General features: G+C 37.6%; 1 protein-coding gene across 5 annotated transcripts in view; it reads right to left on the reverse strand.

Moving 5' to 3' along the window:
- Positions 1-236: 236 nt before the first annotated feature.
- Positions 237-24,136, reverse strand: part of STIMATE (STIM activating enhancer) — a 33,876-nt gene continuing 9,976 nt past the window's right edge. For 3 of the 5 annotated variants that reach the window (XM_051627500.1, XM_051627504.1, XM_051627502.1), the window contains exons 2-8: positions 18,415-18,463; positions 16,556-16,651; positions 12,899-13,020; positions 7,099-7,211; positions 6,110-6,187; positions 5,144-5,293; positions 237-4,257 (exon numbers count right to left, since the gene is read on the reverse strand). In XM_051627500.1, the coding sequence (XP_051483460.1) occupies positions 4,141-4,257; positions 5,144-5,293; positions 6,110-6,187; positions 7,099-7,211; positions 12,899-13,020; positions 16,556-16,651; positions 18,415-18,463 (725 nt within the window). In that variant the 3' untranslated portion in view covers positions 237-4,140. The remainder of the gene's footprint in view (positions 4,258-5,143; positions 5,294-6,109; positions 6,188-7,098; positions 7,212-12,898; positions 13,021-16,555; positions 16,652-18,414; positions 18,464-24,136) is intronic. The other 2 variants (XR_007890340.1, XM_051627501.1) reach the window with 2 other exon arrangements.

A 24,136-nucleotide genomic window follows, 5' to 3' on the forward strand; every position in this document is an offset into this window, starting at 1 on the left:
CAAGGAATCTTAGTCTTTAACAAAATTTGCTTCTTAAGAATAGTGGTTCCTCCAACTGAAATGGGACTTGCTGTGAAGGTATATGAATATATTGAAATTAATACCAACACGAGAGGGCACAAAATTAGATCTGCAGTTCTGAAGTTGAACACCATCAGCAAAACCTGCTTCCCACAAGGGCATATTGAAACACGCACACTTCTAAACGGAGCAAATATCAAACAAGTGTACAAATCTGTAATAAGTCAAACTTTATTGTAAACCATTATACAATGTAATTACATCAGATACCCTTAGCAGTTCAGGGTAACACCACTGATTAAACAATATGGTCCAAACAAAGGGCAGCAGAATACAGCTGTTGGTTTTGCTCACATAGGCTATACTCTGAATTTACTTACAAACAAACCCAACATTCAGGTTGAGACAGATACCCACGCAAGACTAAAATACCTACAAAAAAAAAAAAAAAGGGTCCCTTTTTTAAAGATACTGCAGTTTTACTTTGTAAAACCATAGTAGTCATTTTCAGTAACTGAACTGGAAACTACCTAAAAAAGTTTGCAGGCCTGTGCTGTAGATCTGCTCTCGATGTGGCTGAATTTATCTGCTTTCATTACCGGTCTCTCCTGTAAAAAGCACAGCAAAGTTGCAAACAGGGGTTAGTCAAGCACAGTGGCAGAAATTCCTTGTGATGCTCAGCCCTCAGCAGAGTGGGAGAGCCCACATCTCCCTCCCCAGGCACAGCTGGAGGGGATCACTTTGCATTGCTCTAATTTGCAACTCAATTTCTGAGTTTTCCCTGAAGAAAAGCTATAGTATATTTTAGTTAGCAACATTAACACACAGCGTTTACCTACTTAAAGTAAGACAAGGAGACCTGAACATATTAAAGCCAGAACTTGAAAACCATGTATTAGACAATACCAGTGTTTTAAGTTTATGCAGATGTGTCACAGGTCCGATACTAGAAACAGTTAATACATTTAGGTTGACCACTTGTGGTAAATTGGATCTCCACCAATACTTCTGCATCTCTTCTGTAAGTTACAATCCCTTTCTCTTCCTTTGGCATATACTACAGAGCTTATTTTCATTAAACAAAATCACATTTTTCTAAGCACAGCCTGAATTCAACCTTTGCTGTGAGTTGACCTGAGGTACATTCACCAGGCAGAAATTTAGAGAGTCAATTTGAGGATAATGCAAACATTGTCGTGTTGTAATATTATTACTGGATCAACTCTTAATGAAAAAATATTCCAGACTGTACTGCCAATACATTTCAATAAGCAAACAGTAAGACATAGTGAAGCACTAGGCACATACTTCCTCCTCACACATACAAGCTCTTCAAACGAGAGCACTTGTCCTACTGTAAGAATTCCAATTTTTATCTTACAAAGAGGAATATTTATATTTTTCATCTCTTTCACATGGTAACAAGGAACAAATAGAAAAAAATAAATCCCAGTTTTTATTATTTGGTGAAGGTTGTGAATGTTTTGTCTTATTGTTGAGCTGTTTTTTCCCCTCTGAAGATATGCTCCTTCAGTTACTACTGTGGTATTTAAAATACTTCTGTCTCTTTGGCTCACAGTGCTTTACTACATCATCTTGCTAGGCATAATCAAAATCTCAAACCAAGTGACATTTAAGCACTTAAGACAGGAAAAATGAGGCATTCATACATCTTTGCCACAACCGTCTTTGAGAAGCTGCTCCATAGTGCTTTACACTGTTTTGTACTTGGTCAGCAAGTTTGAGGTCTGCTCAAAACCAAGTATTTTTACATGATTAAGGCCATAGTTTTATACCGACACTTCAAAGACCAAACGTGAGACTGGAAATAATTCTGATAAATAACTAGAGAAGAGGAGGGAAAGGAAGATAAAATGAAAGCTTATACAATTAAATTTGTGTGTGCTGCTCAGTTACCTCTGATGGTGGACGAGGACAGTGGTGGCTGTGCAGTGGTACGCAGCACATGTTGAATAGCTTTATTTCATTATCTGAAATAGAACAAATCCTATGCTAAAACAAGTAAATGCCGACATTTGCTTACAAGAGCTAGTCCTAGCTCTTAAAATCCCTTTGAAAAAGTGAGTGGTATGAGACTATTCTGCTAATGAGAATGAATTCCTTGAAGTCCTGTGCTTTTGGAGGTATGTGCCCGCCCGGTGGTACATAGTCAAGAGAAGGTGCAAGTCACACAATCAGTGAAAAGAACCCAAAAATCTAAACCAGAGGCAGCACTGATTAGGGACAATTTCCTCAACCTCCCTGCTCCCCATTTCAGAGTAACTCAATTAAGCCCCTCTTGTCATTAGTTTCTAGATTTACTCTAAAAAAACCACTAGTACTTATTGCAGTTATTACGTTTCAGTGCACAGTAACAGAGGTCAGTGGCTCACCTAAACTCAGTAACATCAGGTTTGGTAAAATGTCCCTTCTAGCCAGCTGGACACACTGAGGTGTACCTGGAATCTCAGAACATTGTGTTCACCTCAGCAGCCAAGCAGTGAAAAGGAATGCTGGAATAGCGAAAACAAGTACGGGGGTGCACAGTTCAGTATTTACTAAGGCCCAAGAACCCCATTTAAGTGGTCTGGATAATAAATCACATTAAGACCTAGTAAATCTATAAAAAATATAGAAAATTGTAAAAAGTTCTGAGCAGTTTTCCAATGAAACTGTTTGGTTTAAGGCTTGGAACATATCTGATGTCCAGACACCACAACAGATTTGCACTTATGGTCTGTTGTCACCTCTTTGACACGTCCCCTTGTCCTGCACAAGGTTTAGCTACACAAGGAAAGCTGTCGGAAACAATCGTTTAGAAAATATGCAAAGCAAAAGGATGTCACTGAAAACATGTCTGCAAGGTTTCAGATCAGCACGTGCTGTCAATTATCAGAACACAAGACACTGGAAGAACACAAAAATTCTGTAGTAACAACTGTATTATCTCTCTTGGGTTTTTTTTTTTTGTTTGTTTTGAATACTAAAGGATAACCAGACTTAATTAAATGGGATTTTTTTTTTTTAGCACATAGAATAAAAGATTGCTTTTCCAACTTAGAACAAGGGAAAATTATTTGCAATATTGTAGCACAACTGCTTCAGTCAGATTGTGGTCCTGTACCACAGGCCCTATATAAGGAAAAATGTAAGTAATGTTCCATCTCTTCTGGGCCATTAGAGAGGTATGCACAAGAGACTCAGAGAAACAGAAAGAAGAGTCACCTGTAGATATTAATTTCACAAATAACCTAACAGCAGATTTTTGTTATACACTAAAGTGCATGTTTGTCAAATATGCAAACACAACCTCCTATTAAAAAGGTATTTTCAAATTATGTGGTCAAAAGCACACTCAGGACTGCATTTTTAGTGATATTTGGTGGCTTCAGCAGTGACAGAGCTTTTCCCTTTGCAATCCTGTTGTCAAACCAGGACACAAGGATAAATAATGTTCTCACTATGAATCTTTTGACCTGTTCTGCACAAGAAAGAGGGAACTGCACGGTTTTATCTGACAAAGAGAATGTTTAAATACAACTGTATGAAAATATAACTTAAATATAAAATAGTCAAATAGATTTGAGGAGACTTGGAAAAAAAAAATCTTTGTTCCACCTATTAGTTCCATAGGTACCTGGTAGCAAGTAAACATTTGTACTTAAAAAAATAATGTTAAGTTACAGCTTGTAACCATAAACTATTCTGCTCTGGGAATTATGCTGCAAAAGCCAGTTTTAGTAATAAAACACACTCCTTTAACTCAGTTAATTCTGATGCCTTTTTGAGAACATCTTACAGCTGTATCCTCAGTAACCATAAGTGACAGACTGCTGGATCTGCTTTGTGATCTCCTCCAAAATGCCAGACACGCATTCCCTTAGCTCCTCGTCCTTCCCAACACCGTGTTCTCCACACGAGTGGAAAGACACTCTTGCATAATTGGTCAGTGTGTCTGTAGTGCAACTGAACTGGAAGTCTTCCAACCATTTGCATTCTGTTGGTAGACCGTGCTTGTAAAGTCAGTTTGTATGAAAAGGGAGATGCAATTGCAACATTAAAACCCACTGACTGAAGTTTTTGCCATGAGACCTGCAAACACCCAGGCCAGGGAATGTGTCATACAGGCAGACCAAAACGATGCTTCTTTTTCTTAATAGGGTTCAAGTTGGTCAGTCTGCGCAGGTCCTCTTCAGCATCTGATTCCTCCATCTCATCATCTGCTGAAATAAGGATCTAAAAGCAAACGACAGCTTCTGAGTAACAGCGAAGTCACACTCTTTCTTTATTCTACTTCTAACCTTTTTAATCCTTGCAAAGGACCTTATTGCCTGCTCAAGAAAAGAGCTTACAGAACATAATTTAGATTTACTGCCAGTACATCAAAACCCACCACACATCCTGTCTGGAACATCCAGTAAATTTCAAAGAAGGACGTGTGTGTACTAATCACCACTGCAATCACTGACTCTAAACCCAAAGAAGTGATTCCAGCATCTCCAGAACAGTGGGGGTGGCTTGCTGTTAAAATGAGAGAGTATATAACCTCTCTAGCCACACTGGTGATATGGCAGTCATCTGATTAAAGAACACCCCACATAAACAGTACTGTCTATAATGTAGAACAGTTACATTTACCAACTAAAGCTAAACCAACTTACCTTCAAAGATACTGCCCATCCCTCATGTGAACTGAAAACTGCCACTTAATATAATTTAGAATAAAATCATGCTAAGGCAAAGTTATAAATACTTGTCCAAAATCAGGCCAGTTGCCTCCACCAGCTTCCTCTCACTTTATTAACCTTTCTTTGAATTAGAATTGTCTATTAGTTTTGTACTCTGCATGGGTTTTTTTGGAAACATTTTGTAACACAGTTCACCTGTGATACTTAAATATATTACTGTGCCTTCCTGCCCATCTGGAAGGAAAATAACTCCCACAAGTGGTGCAACCATGCCATTTATCTTAACTGGTTTTCAGCTGCACATGCTAGAAACTACTGTTAGAGGTACATGCAAAGAAAATCCTAACTAAGTTGACAGCATTACAATTAAATCAATGGCACGAGTGATGAACTGGAGTGATATTGCATTAATTGCAACAATTAACTCTACGTACTTCTGACTCTGACTCTTCATGTGATGCTGCTCTCCTGTATCGGACTTTACTTCCATTTCTTGAATCTTGTCCTGCTTCCTTTTCTTCAAGTTTAGCTTTTGTCTTCCCTTTCTTCATAAGAAAATTATCTACTACCCAGAACATGAATGCCTGTTAAAGAGAAGGGGGAAGTGACAGTTCAGTTTTCAGCATCTGTTCACTGGGTCAGTATTTAGACAGAATTAGGAAAACTTGAGAATCATTCTGAATTGGTCAAGCCAGTAAAATCTCATATAAGCAGGCAGTCCCATGGCTTGTTACACATTGCATGAATGCTCTAGAACACAGCTACTTTATTCTTTTGCAGTAAAGAAGAAAACAAAGAAAGCAGCTGTTGTTCAGAGTGATCATTATTGACTCTTCATATAGAAATGTGAACAGTTTAGGCTGACAGTACAAGACTTCTGGTTCTTAAAAGATAAAATCCATGCTTGAACATATTAATCAAAGAAAAAAATATTCAGCAGCAGTTATTAAATGTAAGGACACCCACCATCTCTGGCTCTAGTCCCTGAATCCCAGATTACTGGAAGAGTATACTCTGGGAAGGATGATTGCACACTTGCCCTTTTCCTCTGCTCCATCATAGGCCAGCCACTACTAACTGGACAGAGGATACAGTTCTCATTAGACCAACTGAAACAAATTTCATTGTAATTTTATAACCTCTAAGTCAGTATTTCATTCAATCTACTGAAGTCATCAATCCAAAGAGGTGTATGAGGCATTTTTGCACCTCTTCTGATCCTGGTCATTTCAGCTTTGTAAAAATCTACATATCCAGATATTTTACCCATTCTTTAATGCTCTTCCTCTTTAAAAATTAACTGAAGGTACACTGTGCTTTAAGAACTAATGCTAATTAAGTAATACACAGCAGAAAGATACCAAGTAAACATCTCAGAGAAGCATGCAAGTTGTACTAACATTAACAAAGAAAGGAACTATCAGCATGACGATAGCCAGCTCCAGCTGGGGGTTCTCTATAGGATTCAATAAAGCTACCTGTGAAAAGAAAAGAATTAAGTTCAGACCATGGCATCATGTGCACATAACTGGGTTAGCACGTGTGCAATTGCTCATGTACACAATAGAAATGACTCGTATGAACCAACAAAGGACAGCTTTGTAGAAAAGTACTTAAGACAATTTATAAATTGCTACAGATAAGTAAGTGGAAATGGAAAGAACCTTCTCTGTCATTTTTGTTTACAAAGTCTGAAGAGCTGTGTTAGAATAATCTTGAACATTTTAGTGCTCTGTGCTCCCCAGGAAAATATTTGAAGTTCCATTTTTAGGAAATTTAAACAGACCAGTGTTTCACAAAATACACAGTAAGGAGAGGACGTTCCCAAAGTACTCCAGAGCATAAAACAGGGACTAACTGGTTCTAATGGGCTGTAACAGCAAGCATCACCACTTTGAACATTACATTGCACAGATTCTATCAAAGTAAATAATCAGCCCATCAGTAGCAATTGCTTCACTAAGCCATTGCAAATTACTTAAATTGTTCAGTTTGGACCAAGCAACAAGGTCAGGCAAAGGTAATTCTTTAAAATACCACAAAAATCAATCCAAACAGCCTTAAGTAAGGGTTAAAGAATTAAGAAAAGGAAGAACCACTTAGTAGCTTCAAGAGCATGCAGAAAAGGAGACAGAGTAAAACGATATATTGCAGTATATAAAAACCCTCCAAAATATGCCAGGATATTCCTGGTAATGGATGCCAGAGAGCCTAATTAGCAGGACCTTAATCAAGCTAAAAGAACATACCAGCACAGCAGAGTGAAACAGCATTGACTGCAGACAGTTAATGTTGCTTGAGCCAAGGGAATAAAAACTACTAGAAGCCTGTTGCTTTACAGCTTCCACCTGGAACTCATTTGTCTGTAAAATACTGTAAAAATACAAACCTCTTTCCACTGAGGTATAAGCAGCACTATAATGATGATGGTTTTCTCAAATGTCATAATCACTATGTACAGAACACATTGGCCCATCCAAGCACTGCATTGTAGTGGGTCACCTGCAAGAGAGGAAAGGTTCAAGATATGCACAGGGTTGATTTTAGTTCACAGTAAACATTTTAGAAAAGCAGCACCCCACAACCTTCAAAAAGTATCAGTTAAAAACTGAATGTAACGAGACTTTATCTGATTCAGCAGTACCTGGTTATACACTCACTGTTTTACACAATCTGATGAAAGCAAGACAGATATGGTTGCATTATACTTGTTTCTCAAATTGTTATTTTTGACCCTCTGTCATGAAGCATTAGGTTTCTTAAAAGGGAAAACTTAAGTGAAACAGAGCTGAGGAAAAACACCCTCCAGTGTAAGTAGGAACATGGTGGTTTCTGCCATTCTCCTTAGGCTACCTTAAACGTATTTTTTTCTCTCTACAGAGTTACCATAACTAACCAATCATAATTGAAGCAACAGGTGCAAGAGCTGCTATGAAAAACCTAACTGAACAAAAAATTAAGATCACATTTTAACTTCAATCTGAAAAGGTTTGAAATTTTGCTGCACCCCATTAAGGCAGAATGAAAACCTGAGCCAGGGCAGAATGAAGACCACAAATATATGAACATGAAAACTTATGTATTTAACTCTATGAAAGCAAGGAGAAGGAAAAAAAAACAGAGGAAAAATCTAAAGGAAAAAGAGGACTGACACCCCTAACAAGCTTTGCAGGTGAACTTAAAGCAGCACTTCACTGGAAACCAAAAGGAAGCTTTGGAGAAGGGTGTTAGCCTTTTAGTCTTTATGACCATCTTCTGCAACATCTTCAAAAGCGGCTTAAAACTTTTAGCCTGGGGATGAATAATGGGTAATGGAAATTCAGATGCCTTTATGTATTTGTAATGCATAATGGATAGTTGCTACTTCCTTTTCTGGAACATTTCTGAAAGGCTTTCAAGTATTAATACTTGGTAATAGTTTGCTGCTTAAATGGTACAAAGAGAAACTGATAAATCAGACTGGAGTCCAAAACAAAGGAAACTTCCTAAACAAGTTTTACAGTAAGAGCTAGTCATCAACACTCAACAGTCCAGGAGGAAAATGGTTAAAATGCTCAAGTGTTACAATTATATGCTGCAGTTTATGGCTTCTGTTGTGAAAAAAGATGTTAGATAATTTGAAAGAGATACCAGTAATTTAAAGTTGAGCAACCATGACTCTTCTGAAGACACAAGGTCCAAATTAAATTTGAGAAATACATTTTAACAACTAATTTCTACACTCCACATTTTTATTAACATTCTTTAATCTTTTTTATTAACTAGCATATATGAAAAACAAAATCTAGCTTTAGCTACAGACTTACCACTTAAACTTTAGTACTAGTTTGTTCTAAACTCTTTTCCAATCTGTATTTAAATCCTAAAACCAAAGACAGGTATCAATTTTGCACCTATTCTGACCCTGTCATGTTTCTATGTTCTAAAATGGTGAAACTCTGCACTCTGTTTGTTTTGCACCATCACCACTGAACACTGTGTTCCATTATGGTTTTGTGAGTTAAGCACTGGAGTAGGTTGTTTAGAGGGATTCTTAACTCTCAAGCCATGGATAAATTAAAAAACTGGTCTGGATCATGCTGTGAACAACCTGCTGTAGCTTTGAGAGCAGGAGGTTGGATTATATGACCTCTGGAGATACTTTCCAACAAAATTTTTTCTATGATTCTACAAACTATGCAATTCAAGGGAAAAACTATAAGTTAACACCATCACCACATCCAAGGCATTTTCCCAAGAATATCTGGGACCGTTCTATACTCAAAGATTCAATACACCACATCAAATTAGAACTTTGAACTTAATGTTGATGTCACAAAGCTCTAATTTAATTTCTAAAGTCTCTGGCAGTCTCCCTTGAATTCTGATTTTACACCTGTCACGTGTAAATTACATGTCTATAATAAACTGGTAAATCAGTAGAAATCTTGATGCTGCAAAAGCTCATTAAGACTGGAAACTGGAAAATTTTAAACCCTCAGCAGTGACAACTGTAGGAGCATTTTTTTGTAAATGCTGGACAATGAAAAACTAATCTATACCAGCATAGACTACTTTCATCAGCCACTCTGTAGAAGAACATTTACAGACAGCTCTTGAACAAAATACTTGTGATGCCTCTATCCTGTAACTTTTCTGTTTTCCTCAAATCTTGAAAAAATTCCTTAAGAAAATGCCAACCCACAGAAATACTCCAAAATAAATTTTAAGAAGTTTTAAAGTAAGTGCTATCTACCCTATATGGCTACAGGTAAGTTGCTCTGCAAGTTGCAAACAAGGAGCAAGAGGAAAAAGCTGCATCCAATATAGTTTCTAAGCTTTGCTATCTGAGAAGCAAAGACAAGCAAAAAAGACCACAGCACCATTTAGTTTCCCATAGAATTAATTGTCACCAAGAGGGATTTAGTCACCTGTTTTCTACTTGCAGAAGCTAAAGCAGCCTAAGGCAAGAAGGGAAGGAGAACGCAGGGAACATTCTTTTCAGTAAAGATCATGACGGCTTTTCTCCTCTTTACATACTCAAATATAATTAACTGATTCTGCACTTCTATTAAAACTCAGCTGCTGATGTAATCAATCTGAAAATACAAAACTGGAAACATGAAGGCAAATCTGATAAACTTAAAAATTGACATTAAAAAAAAGCCCTTCAGGGAGTGTCATGGTACCTGGTTCATAAATCAGCTTGCAGTGCTGTTTTGCGGTACAAACAGCAACCACTTATGAATACTGGTATTCTGGTATCCAGTCTTTCCTTGAGGCATATTTGCTTAAAATCTATCCTCCATATAAAGGAGAGGCTTTCAAAACCAGCAGGACACTGCTATTTTTGTGACAGCTTCAAGTAGTGAATCACCAGGGATCAAGTAATAGAGCTAAGATGGGAAATGACCTCACAGTGAGAATTAACTTGAGACAAATGATTATTTAGGCTCTGGAAGCACAAACAACATCACTCAATCACAAGAGGCAACTTTGGGGCGGGGGGAAAGGAGGTTTTGGGGGGTTTGTTTGTTTTCCCACACTTGCAAACAAAGTGAAATCACACTGGTCTTTACACTGAGGACTTGGCTGCTACAGATAAAGTGTCAGAAGTCTGATACATTTCAATAAGCAGGCACCTCAGCACCCATATATGCTAAACATCCATATTTAACTTCAAAATATTATGTCTAAACACACCTGCGACCCCACAGGACTGCATTTTAGTCCCCTCTTCTACTGTACTTAAAGAACCTTTGAAGGAATCACTTTTAAAGAATCTTATAAAAAATAAGAGCTTTTCTTGGGTCAAAAAGAAAAAAATGTTAAATAAAATTGTAATATCAGGGTTTTCCCTTAAGAGACAACAGTAGTATTTAACAGAAGAGGGCAGCAAACCAAGCATCCAATGTAACTTGTCCTTTTTAGACAGATTTCTTATACAGGGTCTAACCTTACTGCACAGCCACTATCACTAACTTTCCAACTAATACCTACTTCCCGCTATACCAGAAGCCTCTCCCACATTATTAATGGAAATACATTTACAATATGCTTTTTAACAGTCTTTGCAATAGCTTGATTAAAAACCAACACACTAAGGTCAAGATAACACATTATTAAAGCTACAGAAAAGAAAGTCACTAATAAAATATTCTGATATTGGAAAGAACAACTAAGTAAAAAGGAATTACATAATTTCATACATTGCTTGTACACACACTGAAGAATTATTTGATAAACAAGTTCATTTCAGATCTCCTAACTCAAAACTACAAACACAGACCACCTCCACACCAGATCTGAAATAACAATTTTATTAGTTATCTGCCTCATAACTAAAATAAAAACAGGTTCATTTTGGAAGTCAGTAAGAGATGGAAACAAATTCCAGGAGAGTAAGTATACTTCTCACATGTTCCCATCCACATAGACCACTTATTGCTAAAAAGACCCTAAAATGACAGAGGGGAACAGATTACACAAGAAAAACCAGAATGATATTAAGAAGAAATAAAATCTAGCATCTGACATGATTACAAGTACCCACCTATAATTGTAACACATAGGCTAAGGTTTTTGCTCTGAGTGGAAAGCCAATTTTATACAGGCTGACAACTGTCAAAACATCTTTGAAAGGCTTCAAGCCAAAGCAACAATCAGAAAAAGGGACGTTGGGCAATAGGTCTCAGAGCTCAGATGGAAGGTGTAGCTCAGCAACATCTCAGCTCTTTCCTTGCCCTTTTCCTTCCCCCTGGGCATTGATGCTTACCTAATCCCTTAGAGACCCAAGTCTGAGAGCTGATCTGGAGGAAGTATTTACTTTTCTATGTATGGTGAATTTTCTGATATTTAGCTCTCTGAGTCAGTCCCCTAAAACATCAGATCTGCACCAGTCTGAGGAACAGAGTGAAAGTAGTGGACTCTGGCATGTGGGGAAAAAGCAGATAAGCAGGGTTATGGCAGTGCTCATTTAAGCAGCTTAAATGGCCATAAACTGCCCCCTAAAAGATACACATTACATCTGCACTAATTAACAAAAAATGCCCTAATGCTATATAGGCAGTTATTTCTCCTAAGATAGATGCTTGTCATCATCTGTATTTTAAACCTCTGACATTAAAGCAAATAGCAATTAATGCTACTTGATTTAATTATAAACTTCCTAAGCTTTTGAAGTTCTTCAACTTGGCAGGGCCTTTATTTATTTATTCTTAATTCTGTCAGCTACTTAAAAACAAAGCAACCTACAAAACCAAAAAACCCACCAATGGTAATTATGAAACTGCTGTGAAAACTTGTACTTTGTTAGGCAAATTTCAACCTTTTTTCCTTTCCTCCCCCCCCAGCCATGGGGTTGTTTTTTTTGTTTTTCTCCAATAAAAAGTAATAGCCTTCTTATAAGACAAACTCTCCCCCATTCTTGTCTCAAGAAGTTTCAAATGTAATTTTTAATATCTATACAGAACTTGCATTCCCAGCCAGACTAAGTAATTTGAAAATAACAGGTTGAACAGAATTAAATGTCAATGTTCAGTATGTATGATACTCAACCGCATCTGTAAATACACAGTTTCAGCAGAGTAGTGGCCTTCTGTGGCTAATGTAAAGGAAGATAAAACCCACAACTTCACATGAAAGTGACTTCACTAGTCTATTACTTAGCCTCTACAAAAGACATCCACATTTTTTTATTAAGGATATAAGTCCTATATGCAGGAGTTTGAGTGACCATCACTTGCAGACAAGCACAGGCCATCTTGCCATTCTCTTCACTTCAGGTATGTGGTTGTTTACTTTAAAACGGGCTGGCAGAACTCTTAGCCCATATCTTCAGACAATGGCATGTGCTTCAGTGAAAGCTTTAATAGGAAATGACCTTCCAGCTATCATTTATTTAAAAGTGTTTCAGAGTAAATTTATCATGCTTTTATTTTACCATGAGACAATATCATAATTGAATCACTCCTAAAAAAATAAATATTCAAGCAGTTGTTCTAAACTCACTAAATGCAGAGACTTGAGATTTCTAGCACAGAAGGTGCATGCTGAGATACAGAACCTAAAAGAACCCTTGTGACAAATGAATAATTAAAATGACCACTATAATAATTCTATAATGATTTTAAGATGAGTTAACCACTAGCTGAAATATTCTGAGATTCTATCCTGAAAAATCATTTCAGTGCAAGAACAGAAACATTTACCATATTCACCAAAGCGAAGGGACTTCCACTGCTGCCATTCCACCAGGCTGCTGACTGCACGAATACCAATGTAGATTAACAGCATTCCTAGTGTGGCATCTAACAAGAAGTTGATAAGATACCTGAAAGGAAGAATGTAAAAGAAGGCAAGGAGAAAGTGTCCATACAAGTTCACTGTATTTCAACACCACAATTGATAAAAGATCTGTTTATATGCTGAGAAGCCAGAGTTTTGAAATTATAATTTACTAACTGCTTTAATTAGTGTACACAGTTAAATTAAAATTAAAAAAGTTGTAGAAGAGTCTAATACTTTAAATAACAAAATACTTTAGAAAATATTTTTTCCATCCCTAAAGTTAAGCTTCAACTTCTATTTTCATGAACTCTTGTGTGTGCGTGTGCATACTCTATGTAAATACCAATATACATTTTATTCCTTTCAATTTAAACCAATTTCCTTTCTACCATTGCTCAGCTCATTCTGCAGAAAAAAACTAGTATTTGAATAAAACCAAAGGAATAATATGAGAAATTATCTTACAGACATCTCAAGGAATTTGAAGGTAAAAAACCCAACCCAAACCAGTTTCATTCTGAGAGGGAAAGACACCACAACTAGACAGTTTGTCTTGCTCAAGGGAGCCCCCTCTTAGCCTCAACAATGAGCACTGTAATATTGTGCCTGGAGAGCACAGTCACTACCTAGGCCAAATTCCTTAGGAAGAAAAGTGATTTATTTTCTTGCACTTCAGTTCTTGTCCACTGAATTTCTGAAAGAACAAGGAAGAAGCCCTTCCCAGAAAATATCTAACAACAAGCCAGCCCTCAATGGACACACAACTGCTGCACTACTAGTTTTGTTGTTTCAAGCAGAGCTGCTGGGATCTTACCTATGCTTCAAGAAACTAGAGATTACTATGGTTTTCAAATTAATTCTTAGGTTCATTAAATGGTGCAGCTGAAATTCAGAGCATTTTGTAAGTCAGTTTCGTTTATTTACTATCACTGATTTCAGCTAAACACAACAGCAGCTGACAGAGCCAGCTGTGAGACATGTAGTAAATCCCTGTTACTGAAATTCTTATTTGGTAATTCCAGATACTTCAGATAAACTCTAGCATCTGTAAGAACTTATCTGCAGGGTTACAAATCAGCAAATCAGAGACCTGTGGGATACTGCTGGCTGCAGAAACAAATCCACATGGACAAAGTACTATCAGAAAGTGGAAAGCAAAGACAGGATACGTGCATTCAAAACAGTAATGAAGGAGCTGTTCTGACCCTCAAAATCTCATTCAAGAGCAGCTCAAAAATACAAATGAAGAGGAAATGCCTTATTTCAGCTAAGACTTAACCATGAACTTTCTAAAAAATAGTAATTTTCTAATAGTCGTGTGTCAAATCAAAGGTTTAATGAACCTCCTATTAGACAGACATTAAAATCAAGGGTTAGTGTTTGGCAGAGGAGACTCAGCAATTACAAGCCTATACGAGTCAATTTAAGGCCACAAGGGGCTGCTCTAAGTCTGTATCAGGAAGGCAGCCATCAGGAGCAGGGAGAAGAGCTGTGCCAACACCTATTTCACATCAAATTACGGCCCCAGTGCAGGCCAAGGCTGCCTGGCATTCCCAGGCACTGCGGGCTCCCTGCAAGTCGGCGTCACGCTCCTCTGGGATGCGGTGCCTCAGGACCCTGCTCGCCTGCAACCCGCGCAAACTGCACAAGCAGCTGCCACCGCTGGTCAGGTCCCACAGCCAGCTGAGTTCCCTGCACTACAGAAGAGGAGTGCTGGTGGCTTTTTCTATTTAAAATTCTGCAAACTGCTGAGGTGTTTTAACAGATGTTTTTATCAGCTTTGTTATTATCACACACCTGCCCGAACGACAGCACTACAGTTCCAAACTCACAAACGGCAACTTCTCACTGTAGCCATTTCCAAGCTCTGAATCGTGCTTTCAAAAACCACATTTTCTAGGTCTGTTCCAAAAAAAACCCAAAAAGTACAAAATAGGAAAGAACAGAAAACTATCCGTGTTTGAATTTGCTGAGTAAAATTATTATTAAAGTCACAGAGAGAAATGTTGCTTGCCAAGTGTCACTAATTCTGACCTACGCACACACTTGTGTTTTTCCCAAGAAAGGAAAAGTGGCTTTGCTTGACACAACATGCCATTTTTTCCTGCTAACAAGGAGGAATTGCACCCTTGTCTGAGAAATTATACAGCTCCAGACTGTAATTTTTGTTACCCTAAGAACAGTGAATAACAGGTCTCTACCTCACCCTCTTACTTGTTTTGTGTCATGTTACACTTGCAAAGTGGTGCTTGAAAAGTTATGTGGACTGTATTGAAATATGTAGAAAATAACATACAGTAAAGCTTTTATTTTGAAAACTCAGTATATAGCACAAAGATAATTAAATTTAAAAATACTTCAATCAACTGTCGAGCTGTATCTTTAAACACTGACAATTTTATACATGCTTTGGTTAGTTTACTTGAATATACACTTTAATATATAAAAATGGAATTAAATTAATTCGCACCTGCCAGTTTTTACATCTATCAGGAAATTCTTAAATCAGTAAGAAAGGAAATCCTACAGTGATGCCTGGTATTATTGAAACTGTCATAATTGCAATCTGAACTTTACAGTTAGCATGTTAAAGTAAATGCATTTTCTGTACTCGAATGTTTCATGGTGGGAAGAGGGAAGTGGTGTTTTACTTGCACATTTCTAGCATGTAGGAACACAAAAGAAAATGAGGAATAAGGGAAGCAAAACAGGCTTGTGAAGCAACACAAGCATATTCCTTGAGTTGTGTAGCTCCTTTGTTTACCAAAGGACAACAGTGAGCAGATGCCATTGAGGGCACCTGATTGGTTTTAAAGGGCAAATTACTAGGCTTTTAGAACTAATTTCACAGCTTCTATTACCAGGAATGTGTAAGCTTCTTTGAGCATGAACCCCATCAAGAACAAACCCAAACAATAACCATTTGCCTCAGGATCTCCTGTGAAGAGCCTGATGAGGTCTTAGTCATAAAATCTCCAGGTTTAATATACTACACTGAAATGCTTATCTACTTAGTCACACTGCTCCAAGCGTGACATTGCAAAATTAATTTTTATACTAACTGCCTGGGTACTGAGCAAGATTTCCTGCTTTTAATAAAATGAAAATAATTCTGCAGTAGCTATTGTAGGTTTTAGAAAAAAATACAAGCATGAATGATTTTTGCTAAATATCTCTGAAAGCCACAGGACTCGATATTAGAGTCTTGCTGCACTGAACAGTGCAGCTGGAGGTCAGCGTACACAACTTCATATCCATTTCCTTTGGTCCCCAGCACCTCCTTCAGTAAACAGCCTCATGTTACCCCGTGCATCCAAAGTCCTCATTCATTATCTAGAGAGGGAGAAGTAATAGGATTTTACTCTCAGTCTAAAATACCTACTTGTAGTCCAGAAAAAGCCTTCCCAGCCATGAATTAAAAGAGCAGAACTGTTTCTTGATTAACTAAGCATAAACAACAGGATTTTTAAAGTGACTGATTTTTACCATGAAAACTGGTTTCTCAGCTATAGCTTGTGTTATTGTCCATGTACATCATCAAAATTAATTGCAGCACTTCCACAGAATTGAAAACTCACAGTGAGCAAGGGTCTTCTTCTGTAAGATCTGATAAATAGACATTTGCGAAGTGGATGAACAACATCCCTATGGCTTGCTTGGAAGTATCTAAAAACCTGGATAGAGTAAAAATAACTTTTAAGACACACAAAACTGTTAACAACAGAATCAGATATTGCAAATTTGTTTTAAGTAAAATTCCATCTCAATTATTAATTTTTTTTCTTCAAAGAAAAACACCAGATCATGGTCATTAGCTTATTTAACAATGTGCCATTTTAAATTCTGGCCCCTTTTTTTTTTTTCCTTGAATGTTGCTAACAAAAAAACAACTCATACTGACTTGAAACCTTACGACTGTAAATTTTAAAGTCCAGGGATATCCTCTTGGTATCATATGCATTATCCAAGAGCTAATCCTCCCTAACCCTAGCTGATCTTTAATAACCTCCTGTAAACAATGAGTATCCCAGCCTCATTAGATATTTCAGTCCTTTTACATTTATGCATTTCTAGCAAGTTTATGTCACAGACAAAAATAAAATCCTCACCACATACTTGGTGAACAATGTAATAGCTGACTAATAAGTCTTTATCTATAGTATTTTGCTAAAAAGGCAACATATTTTTTACCAGAAAGCATGAAGTGGTCTCACTGAATTTTATCTGTAGTACAACAGTTTAGACCACAATGCAAAAGAATTATGACCTTGAAAGCTTTATCTCTAAAGCAGATGACAGAGTTGGAGAGAAAACAGTTTACAGGGAAAATATAAAATAGACCCACTTAGGTACTGCTTCAGTATTGACTCCAGCCCTTACCATTCTTTGATCATCATCCTTTGCACAAAACAAAGCTTCCAGCAGATGCTCTATTAAATGTTAAATATAGGAACAGTGTCAAAAGTGTTCTGTAGGCAAGAGTGTGCTCTTTATACAGACCAATACCCCTTTTGCTGCTGTTTCCATGCCTAAAAAGATCCAAACACACCAGGAGACCCAGAGGACATGTTATGCCTGAATTAATATCCCCTCCCTGACAACTCTGTCTTAAACTTTACTCTCTTGCATTCATTGCACAACACAGAAAGCAGTGTTGGAGATGAGGCAGGAAGCCAGGGAGTTCCTTATCTAATCAGTACACCACACTATAAATAACAATTCTCAAGTCCCAGAAAAGATTCTTTGCTTAAAAAATAAGGTCTATCACTGCACTACTCAGAACTTCAGGCTGAGGTTGACTGTAATACACAAAGATTTTGTATTTATTCTTTTCAATAAAATAAAGGTCAGGAATAGTTAGGAAAGGCAGCATTGTATGAGGTGAATTAAAACACTGAAGTGCTGACACTTCAGTGACAGCTTAACACACACACCAGTCTCAGAGCTATTACAGGTTATGTTGGCATTGTTACAGACCAACATATTTTAAAACGTAATGAAAACAAATATTCTTTTATGGCTTATGTACTTATATCTTTTACCATACTGCTTTCTATCTTACATGCAGCAGGGTAGCTACAGAACACAGAATTTTGTTTAAGGCCAGCAGAGAGCTCCTTGAAGCTTCTGCGAGTCTGTAAATGTTCAGATGCATCTTGGGGCAAGATTACGTTTCCATCTTCAGAAGGAAGCACAACCTGAAGCTTTATGTCTAAATGCACATCTTTGTAGAGATTTGTGGAAGTGTTTATTAAGAAAGTACTAGCAAGGGAACACACAGAAGATAACTTTTTGTTGATTCATGTATTTTGGTAACTTTTTGTTCCTCACCATCAGTCACTGATTTCTCATATTTTTTGTTTTTAAATCATATGCAAACAAAAATTGTACAACACAAGAAACAAAACAATTAAGAATAAAGCATGTAGAAACATACCATATCCTCCAGGGACGTCTTTCATGTTTTGGTTCTCTGAAGCGTTTTACTGAGAACAAAAAAAGAAATAAAAATAAAAAACTTGAAGACAATCAGCAACTCCCAAAGCAACAAAAATACAGAAAAGTGAAAGCAGATAATCTTGCAGAAATGTTACATTCTTTGGTAAATTTGATCTTTAGATAAACCAGAGCTGCATTTCACTTTATCAGTCTCTACAGAAACACTTCTAAAGAAACTGGCTCCCTTCTGTCACCTCCACGTTGCTACAGATCCATCCTCTGCCTGCCAATACACCTCACAGGAAATAATAAACTGTTACCAACCACTACATTGGCTGTAGCTGTTTTGATTGCCCATCCAGAAAATTTGATTTCTGATAGGAAAGCAGATATTAGAAAAAGCAGTTTCTTTCACTCACTGGAGACAAGAAGTAAAATTGGAAAGTATTCTCAAAATATGGGGGCAATCTATAAAATCAGAAATAAGTCAAGTGAAATAGTAACAGGACAAACACATTCTCTGACAAAATGTATTTATTTTATGGATGACAAATTAGCTTTCTGTGGGGAAATGGAATTGCAAAAGAAAAGCAGGATGGATTTTTTAGTCAGGATATCCCTTCACAAAATGCTTTGATACTTGTTAATGTATTAAAAACAAACAAAAAATTTCCAGTATTAAAATTAATGCCAACTATACAAAGGCAAAAAAAAAAAAAAGAAGAAGATATTTTTTACTATTTCAATCTTGATACAGTTAATAATACAAACTGTTTGGATATCTGATGGAAAGCTCCTCTGCACACCCACAAAAGAGGGGGAGTCCAAATGCCTTAATATATAAAAAAATTCACCTCCAAGGTGGAGGGACAGCATTTGCAGGAAGCACCAGGCTAACAACTTGCCATTTTACTGTCTCTCCTGTTGCTGACTCTGACAGCAGAGAGAGAAACTGTTTCACCCCCAAGTAATAAGACCATTAGAAATTAAAAAGTGACAAGTGGAAAAGACCGTGCATTTACACCAAAGATAAAGTTGTAATAGCAACATTTGTCAGCACTTTTCTCTGTGAACAGCATGCCATAAATATAAAACTTCTGTTAAAAATGAGCAACATGCAGCCAAGTTAACCAGTTTGATGCTTATGACAAGTTGTCCCCAGTCACATTATGGATTACCTTAATTAGTGTCACTTTTGCACAACAGGAGGTCACAAAGCATCACAAAATAAATGCAAGAAACAGAAGTTTCAACTTATTGTAGAGTTTGTGCAAGATGCTTTTCTGCAGACAAAGTGAAAATTAAACTGGTAGATTTACATACTTTGGGGGGTGAGGTGGTAGAATTCCAGGCTTAAGGTTTTTTCTATAATTATCATAAATAACTTGTACAAGCCTGTGGATTTTTTTTCTCTAAACTATTCACAAAAAATAATGTTCGTGAGGATATGTGAAACCAGTTCAACTAACACCACTTCACATTTTATCCATATTGAGAAAAAGGCTTCAGAAGGTCCATGTTTCTCTGACCAATTCTGAAAACATACTTCATTGGAGATAACCTTAAACAAGACAGTTAATTCTGAAAGCCTCTACATGACCTTCTGGAATGTATTAAATGCCTGATCACGCCACAAACTTCTAGCCCCCCCCAAAGAAATGAGACAATCTGTTTAAATGCTATGGAGTTGCTACCTGATGGATATGTACCTGCACACCTGAAAGAAAGCCCAGTAGGTCTCTATGGAACAGGGTTGTTTTCACAGCCTAGTTTCTTGAGGCTCTATGCCTGTGAACATCAGGTATTTCTGACATATGCAGATACTGCCAGGTATTTTCCTACATGCATTACCTGGGTTGCAATATACTAGTAGAGCAGAGCAGTCCGAGTTGAGAGCAATTTAACTTCTCCCCCAGCAGGGGATCTTGGTTTCTATGTGACTGTATACAGCTGGGGAAAGAGGTGAGTACATTGAGCTAAAAAGCAACAGGCTGTAGATAACCACACTGGGAAGTTCAGGGTCCACAGTGTGTTTCCTGTTCATAAATTGATTCTGCAACCAAAAGCCACAACACTTTTCAAATAAAGATTCTGTACATTTTTTAAGCATCTATTGAGTTGGGGAGGGGAAAGCAATTCTGCCACTCACACTCCCCCCAAAATATGTCATGATTGTAGCTGCTCTAGCACTGACAGCTCCTCTTGGCAGCCTGCACCACCTCCCCACACAGTCAGAGACGTGCACTGGTGCGTGTGTCAGCAGGCAGATGGATCTCAATCTGCCAGCTCCTTGCTGTGAGGAGGTGGTACCACTCCATATGCTTCTATTTGGTGCCTTACACTCACACTAGCAAGAATTCACCATATTTAATATTAATTAACTAATAATATTCAAAATTTCATGTTGGATTATAAATGAAGAAAGAAGTGCTGCTTGTTTATACAATGAATGCCAGAATTTTTCAAGGAAAGGAAATAAAAGCACTTCTGCCAACAAACATGTGAGCTGCCAGATGGACAGATAATAGATAAGCATACAAGGCAGAGTATGGCTAATGCAAAATTCAAGTTCATTAAGTTGTCTTCCCATTTCATTGAAATTCTGGAAATAATTAATGCCAGAGTGCTTAGGAAGGGTTTCTAACAGTTACTTTAACACAGGAGTTTATCAATCAGTACTTCAGAAACTGAAGACTCATAAGGAAGAATAAAGGCCACAATATAAGAGACAAGAAATAAAGTAAAAGCTTCTCCAAATTGTCAATATGAAAACAAACACTTGAATCTGTACAAGGAATTCAGTCTTTCCTTCTCTCCCTCCTTCAGCTCCTTAAAAATTCCCATGGGAAGTACTTTGCTGATGTGCAGTAACTTCAGCATAGATTCAAGAACTCCAAGCTTCTGGATGGCTGCTCTTGCAGCAGCACAAACCCAGCCTAACTCAAATGTTTTAAATGTTCCTATGTATTATGTCTTATTGAATTTATCTTAGACACACATTCTGGCAGTTCACAATATGAATCTTTCTGATCCCAGTAAAGATTTGAGATTTCTCTAGCTCCTTAATTTGAAATTCAAAAAAGGGAAAACAACTTAAAGAATATTCAACCTGTGCAATGTCCTCTGCAGTTGCATTACTGTAACACTGCTCTTCCAAGGAGACACCTGGACTTTCACCTGTATTTCCAGTGCTTCTTAAAACTTTCTGAAAAATATGTCAAAGCATGTGACAAAACATTTTCTTTCATAAACCTCCCACACATTTCATCAGATGCCAGCAAAGCAACAGCTGAGCTAGCCAAACAGATGATGAAAACCCAAAGGAGGAAAGGTTAGTGAGGATAAGATCACATTTACACATCACACCTGCAGACCCGCTCACCTGCCTGGGTGGTTTCAGTAAGACAGAATCAGCCCCTCCTCACAGGTGCACAGGCAACAGGCACGAGCAAACAGCCACCAGTTGCAGCCAGAGAAATTCCAGCACGATAGAAGTAAAGTTTCCAATGAGAGCAATTAACCTCTGCAACAAGTTGCTCAGAGAGGATGCAGTGACTTCAGTCTCACAGTCCTTTAAAGTTCATCTGGATGATGCTCAGAGAAAGGGGACATAAGCTGGCCCTGCCCTGAACAGGAGGTGGCAACAGGTGATATTTGAGGGCCCTTCCAATAAAAACTGGTCTGTAAGTCTAAAAATCATTTTTCTGTGATATGATGATTAAAAGCTCCAAGACTTGAGCTGACCAAAGGATCAAAGCATGGTTACTTAGAAATCATACACACACGTATCTACGTATGTACAGAATGTAACAGTGAGAAATCTGCTGCAGTTTCGGCTTCCACACAGTGTTATATCCTGAGAGTGCTGAATCTCCTCCAGCAGGTTGGCTCTGCTGGGCTTCCCAAATAATGTGTCACAACCAGACAGATCCTCCAACACAGCCCTTGTGATTTTCAGAGTTACTTTGATATTAATTCACATCACTTCCAACATTCAAGACAAGTATTGAAGTTTCCAACAGAATGCTAACGATATATGGAGTAACAGCTGAATAATTAAACCAAACATTAGCCCCCAACTCAAAACCAGAGTCAGAATTTCATATGTCTACTCTCAGACAACTGAACTACTTGCAGAACATTTGGTTATCAGGAGAACATACTCATCATCAATTTGATCTTGCTATTTCTTACCCTGTAAAAAAACTGTACTACATATGCAGGCCAGATTTAATTTTTTAAAAATTCCATTTAGGAAGACTGTCAAAAACACTGTTCTGCTTGGTAATATCAACACTTAGTATCACCAGGTCTGTTATAAATAAGCACAAGCACACTAATAACTCCTGAAGTGACAACTATTAGTGAATTTTCTGTTACCTGTGATCTTTAACTTACATTTGAACTTGCCTCTCTTTCCCACTACAACAAAGCTTTTCAGAGGCTTGACTCACAGTTTCACTTTATCAACTCCAATATTTTCTTGGTAGCAACAAAAAAGGGAAAAGAAATTACAGATTTCCCCAAACTAGAATTTATCTTTTAAAAATTAACTTTGTACGAAATAACATGCCTAATGAGAATGGGTGAAAATGATGCCTTATAAAAAAGTAGGTTAAGTGTGTAAACCACATACCATTTGATGGCCAAAAGCTTTTGTCACACTTAGGAGCTCAGCATCTCCCTGCATTAGCATCTCCCTACATTTATAGTTCAAAAAACCCAAACAGGGTTTGGGGGATGTGTACATTCAGAGAGGTAATGATTGCAAAAAAGACCAAAGAAACAGTGGTTTTGCTGCTCATTTCTCCAGATAAAAATAAAATATACTATCTTCTTGGTAATTCCATTTTTGCCCTCCTGCAATTTGTTCTTCTCTTCCTGTGCCCTATTAACTACAACTGAGATGCTCAAATGCAGGATACCCTGAGAACCTGTTGCTTATTTCCCTATAGAAGAACCCCCAAATTCTTCATTATATTTTTGCTTAATGACCTCGCTTTGTCAACACTCTTGGACACCAATTATACTAAACCTGAAATTATACTGGACTACAGCAATTGATTTCCAGCTGCACCGAGTGAGATTCCAGGAACCATGGTTTCTTCTTCATGAAGAAAGTTATGGAGTAACTCACTCAAAGGAAAATTTTGCCCTACTCCATGTTAAATACTGACATACTACGAAATGAATGAGCTCATCAGCTTTGCTCCCCTGCAAAAAGGATTTAAAACTTCTGTAAGACAGAAAATCATGTCAGCCATGCAAATACTCAACTTCTTAATTGCACTGCATCCTTGGCTTCAACAGTTCTGTACAGATACACATGTAATTAAGAACTAGTCCATTAAAGACAGTCACTCAGGGAGAAACTTTATAGAAAACAGTGGACACAATAAAGTTTAATGACCCAGCTAGTTCATTATTCGGGGACATGGTAAGACTAATGATGCAGTGTCTGGACAGCCATGCAGTACCTGTAAAACTGCAGGTCTTATGCCAGTCTCTTTGTTCCAGTGGCAGCTGTTGGAATAATGTTGTAGGTACAGTTTTCATGCAGCAAAAACTCTGTGATAGTTAAACAGGTCTGACTGGCACTCTAGTTAGAGCAGAGAACAAGGGACTTTGTGTTACTGCAAAGTTAAATACACTAGTGCTGAGCATCAGCCAAGCCCAGCTATCTCATGACCAGAGCTCTTCTGTCTCAACACAGATGACTG

Source organism: Apus apus, chromosome 9 (genome assembly GCF_020740795.1).
Source record: "Apus apus isolate bApuApu2 chromosome 9, bApuApu2.pri.cur, whole genome shotgun sequence".
Classification (NCBI taxonomy): Eukaryota; Metazoa; Chordata; class Aves; order Apodiformes; family Apodidae; genus Apus; species Apus apus.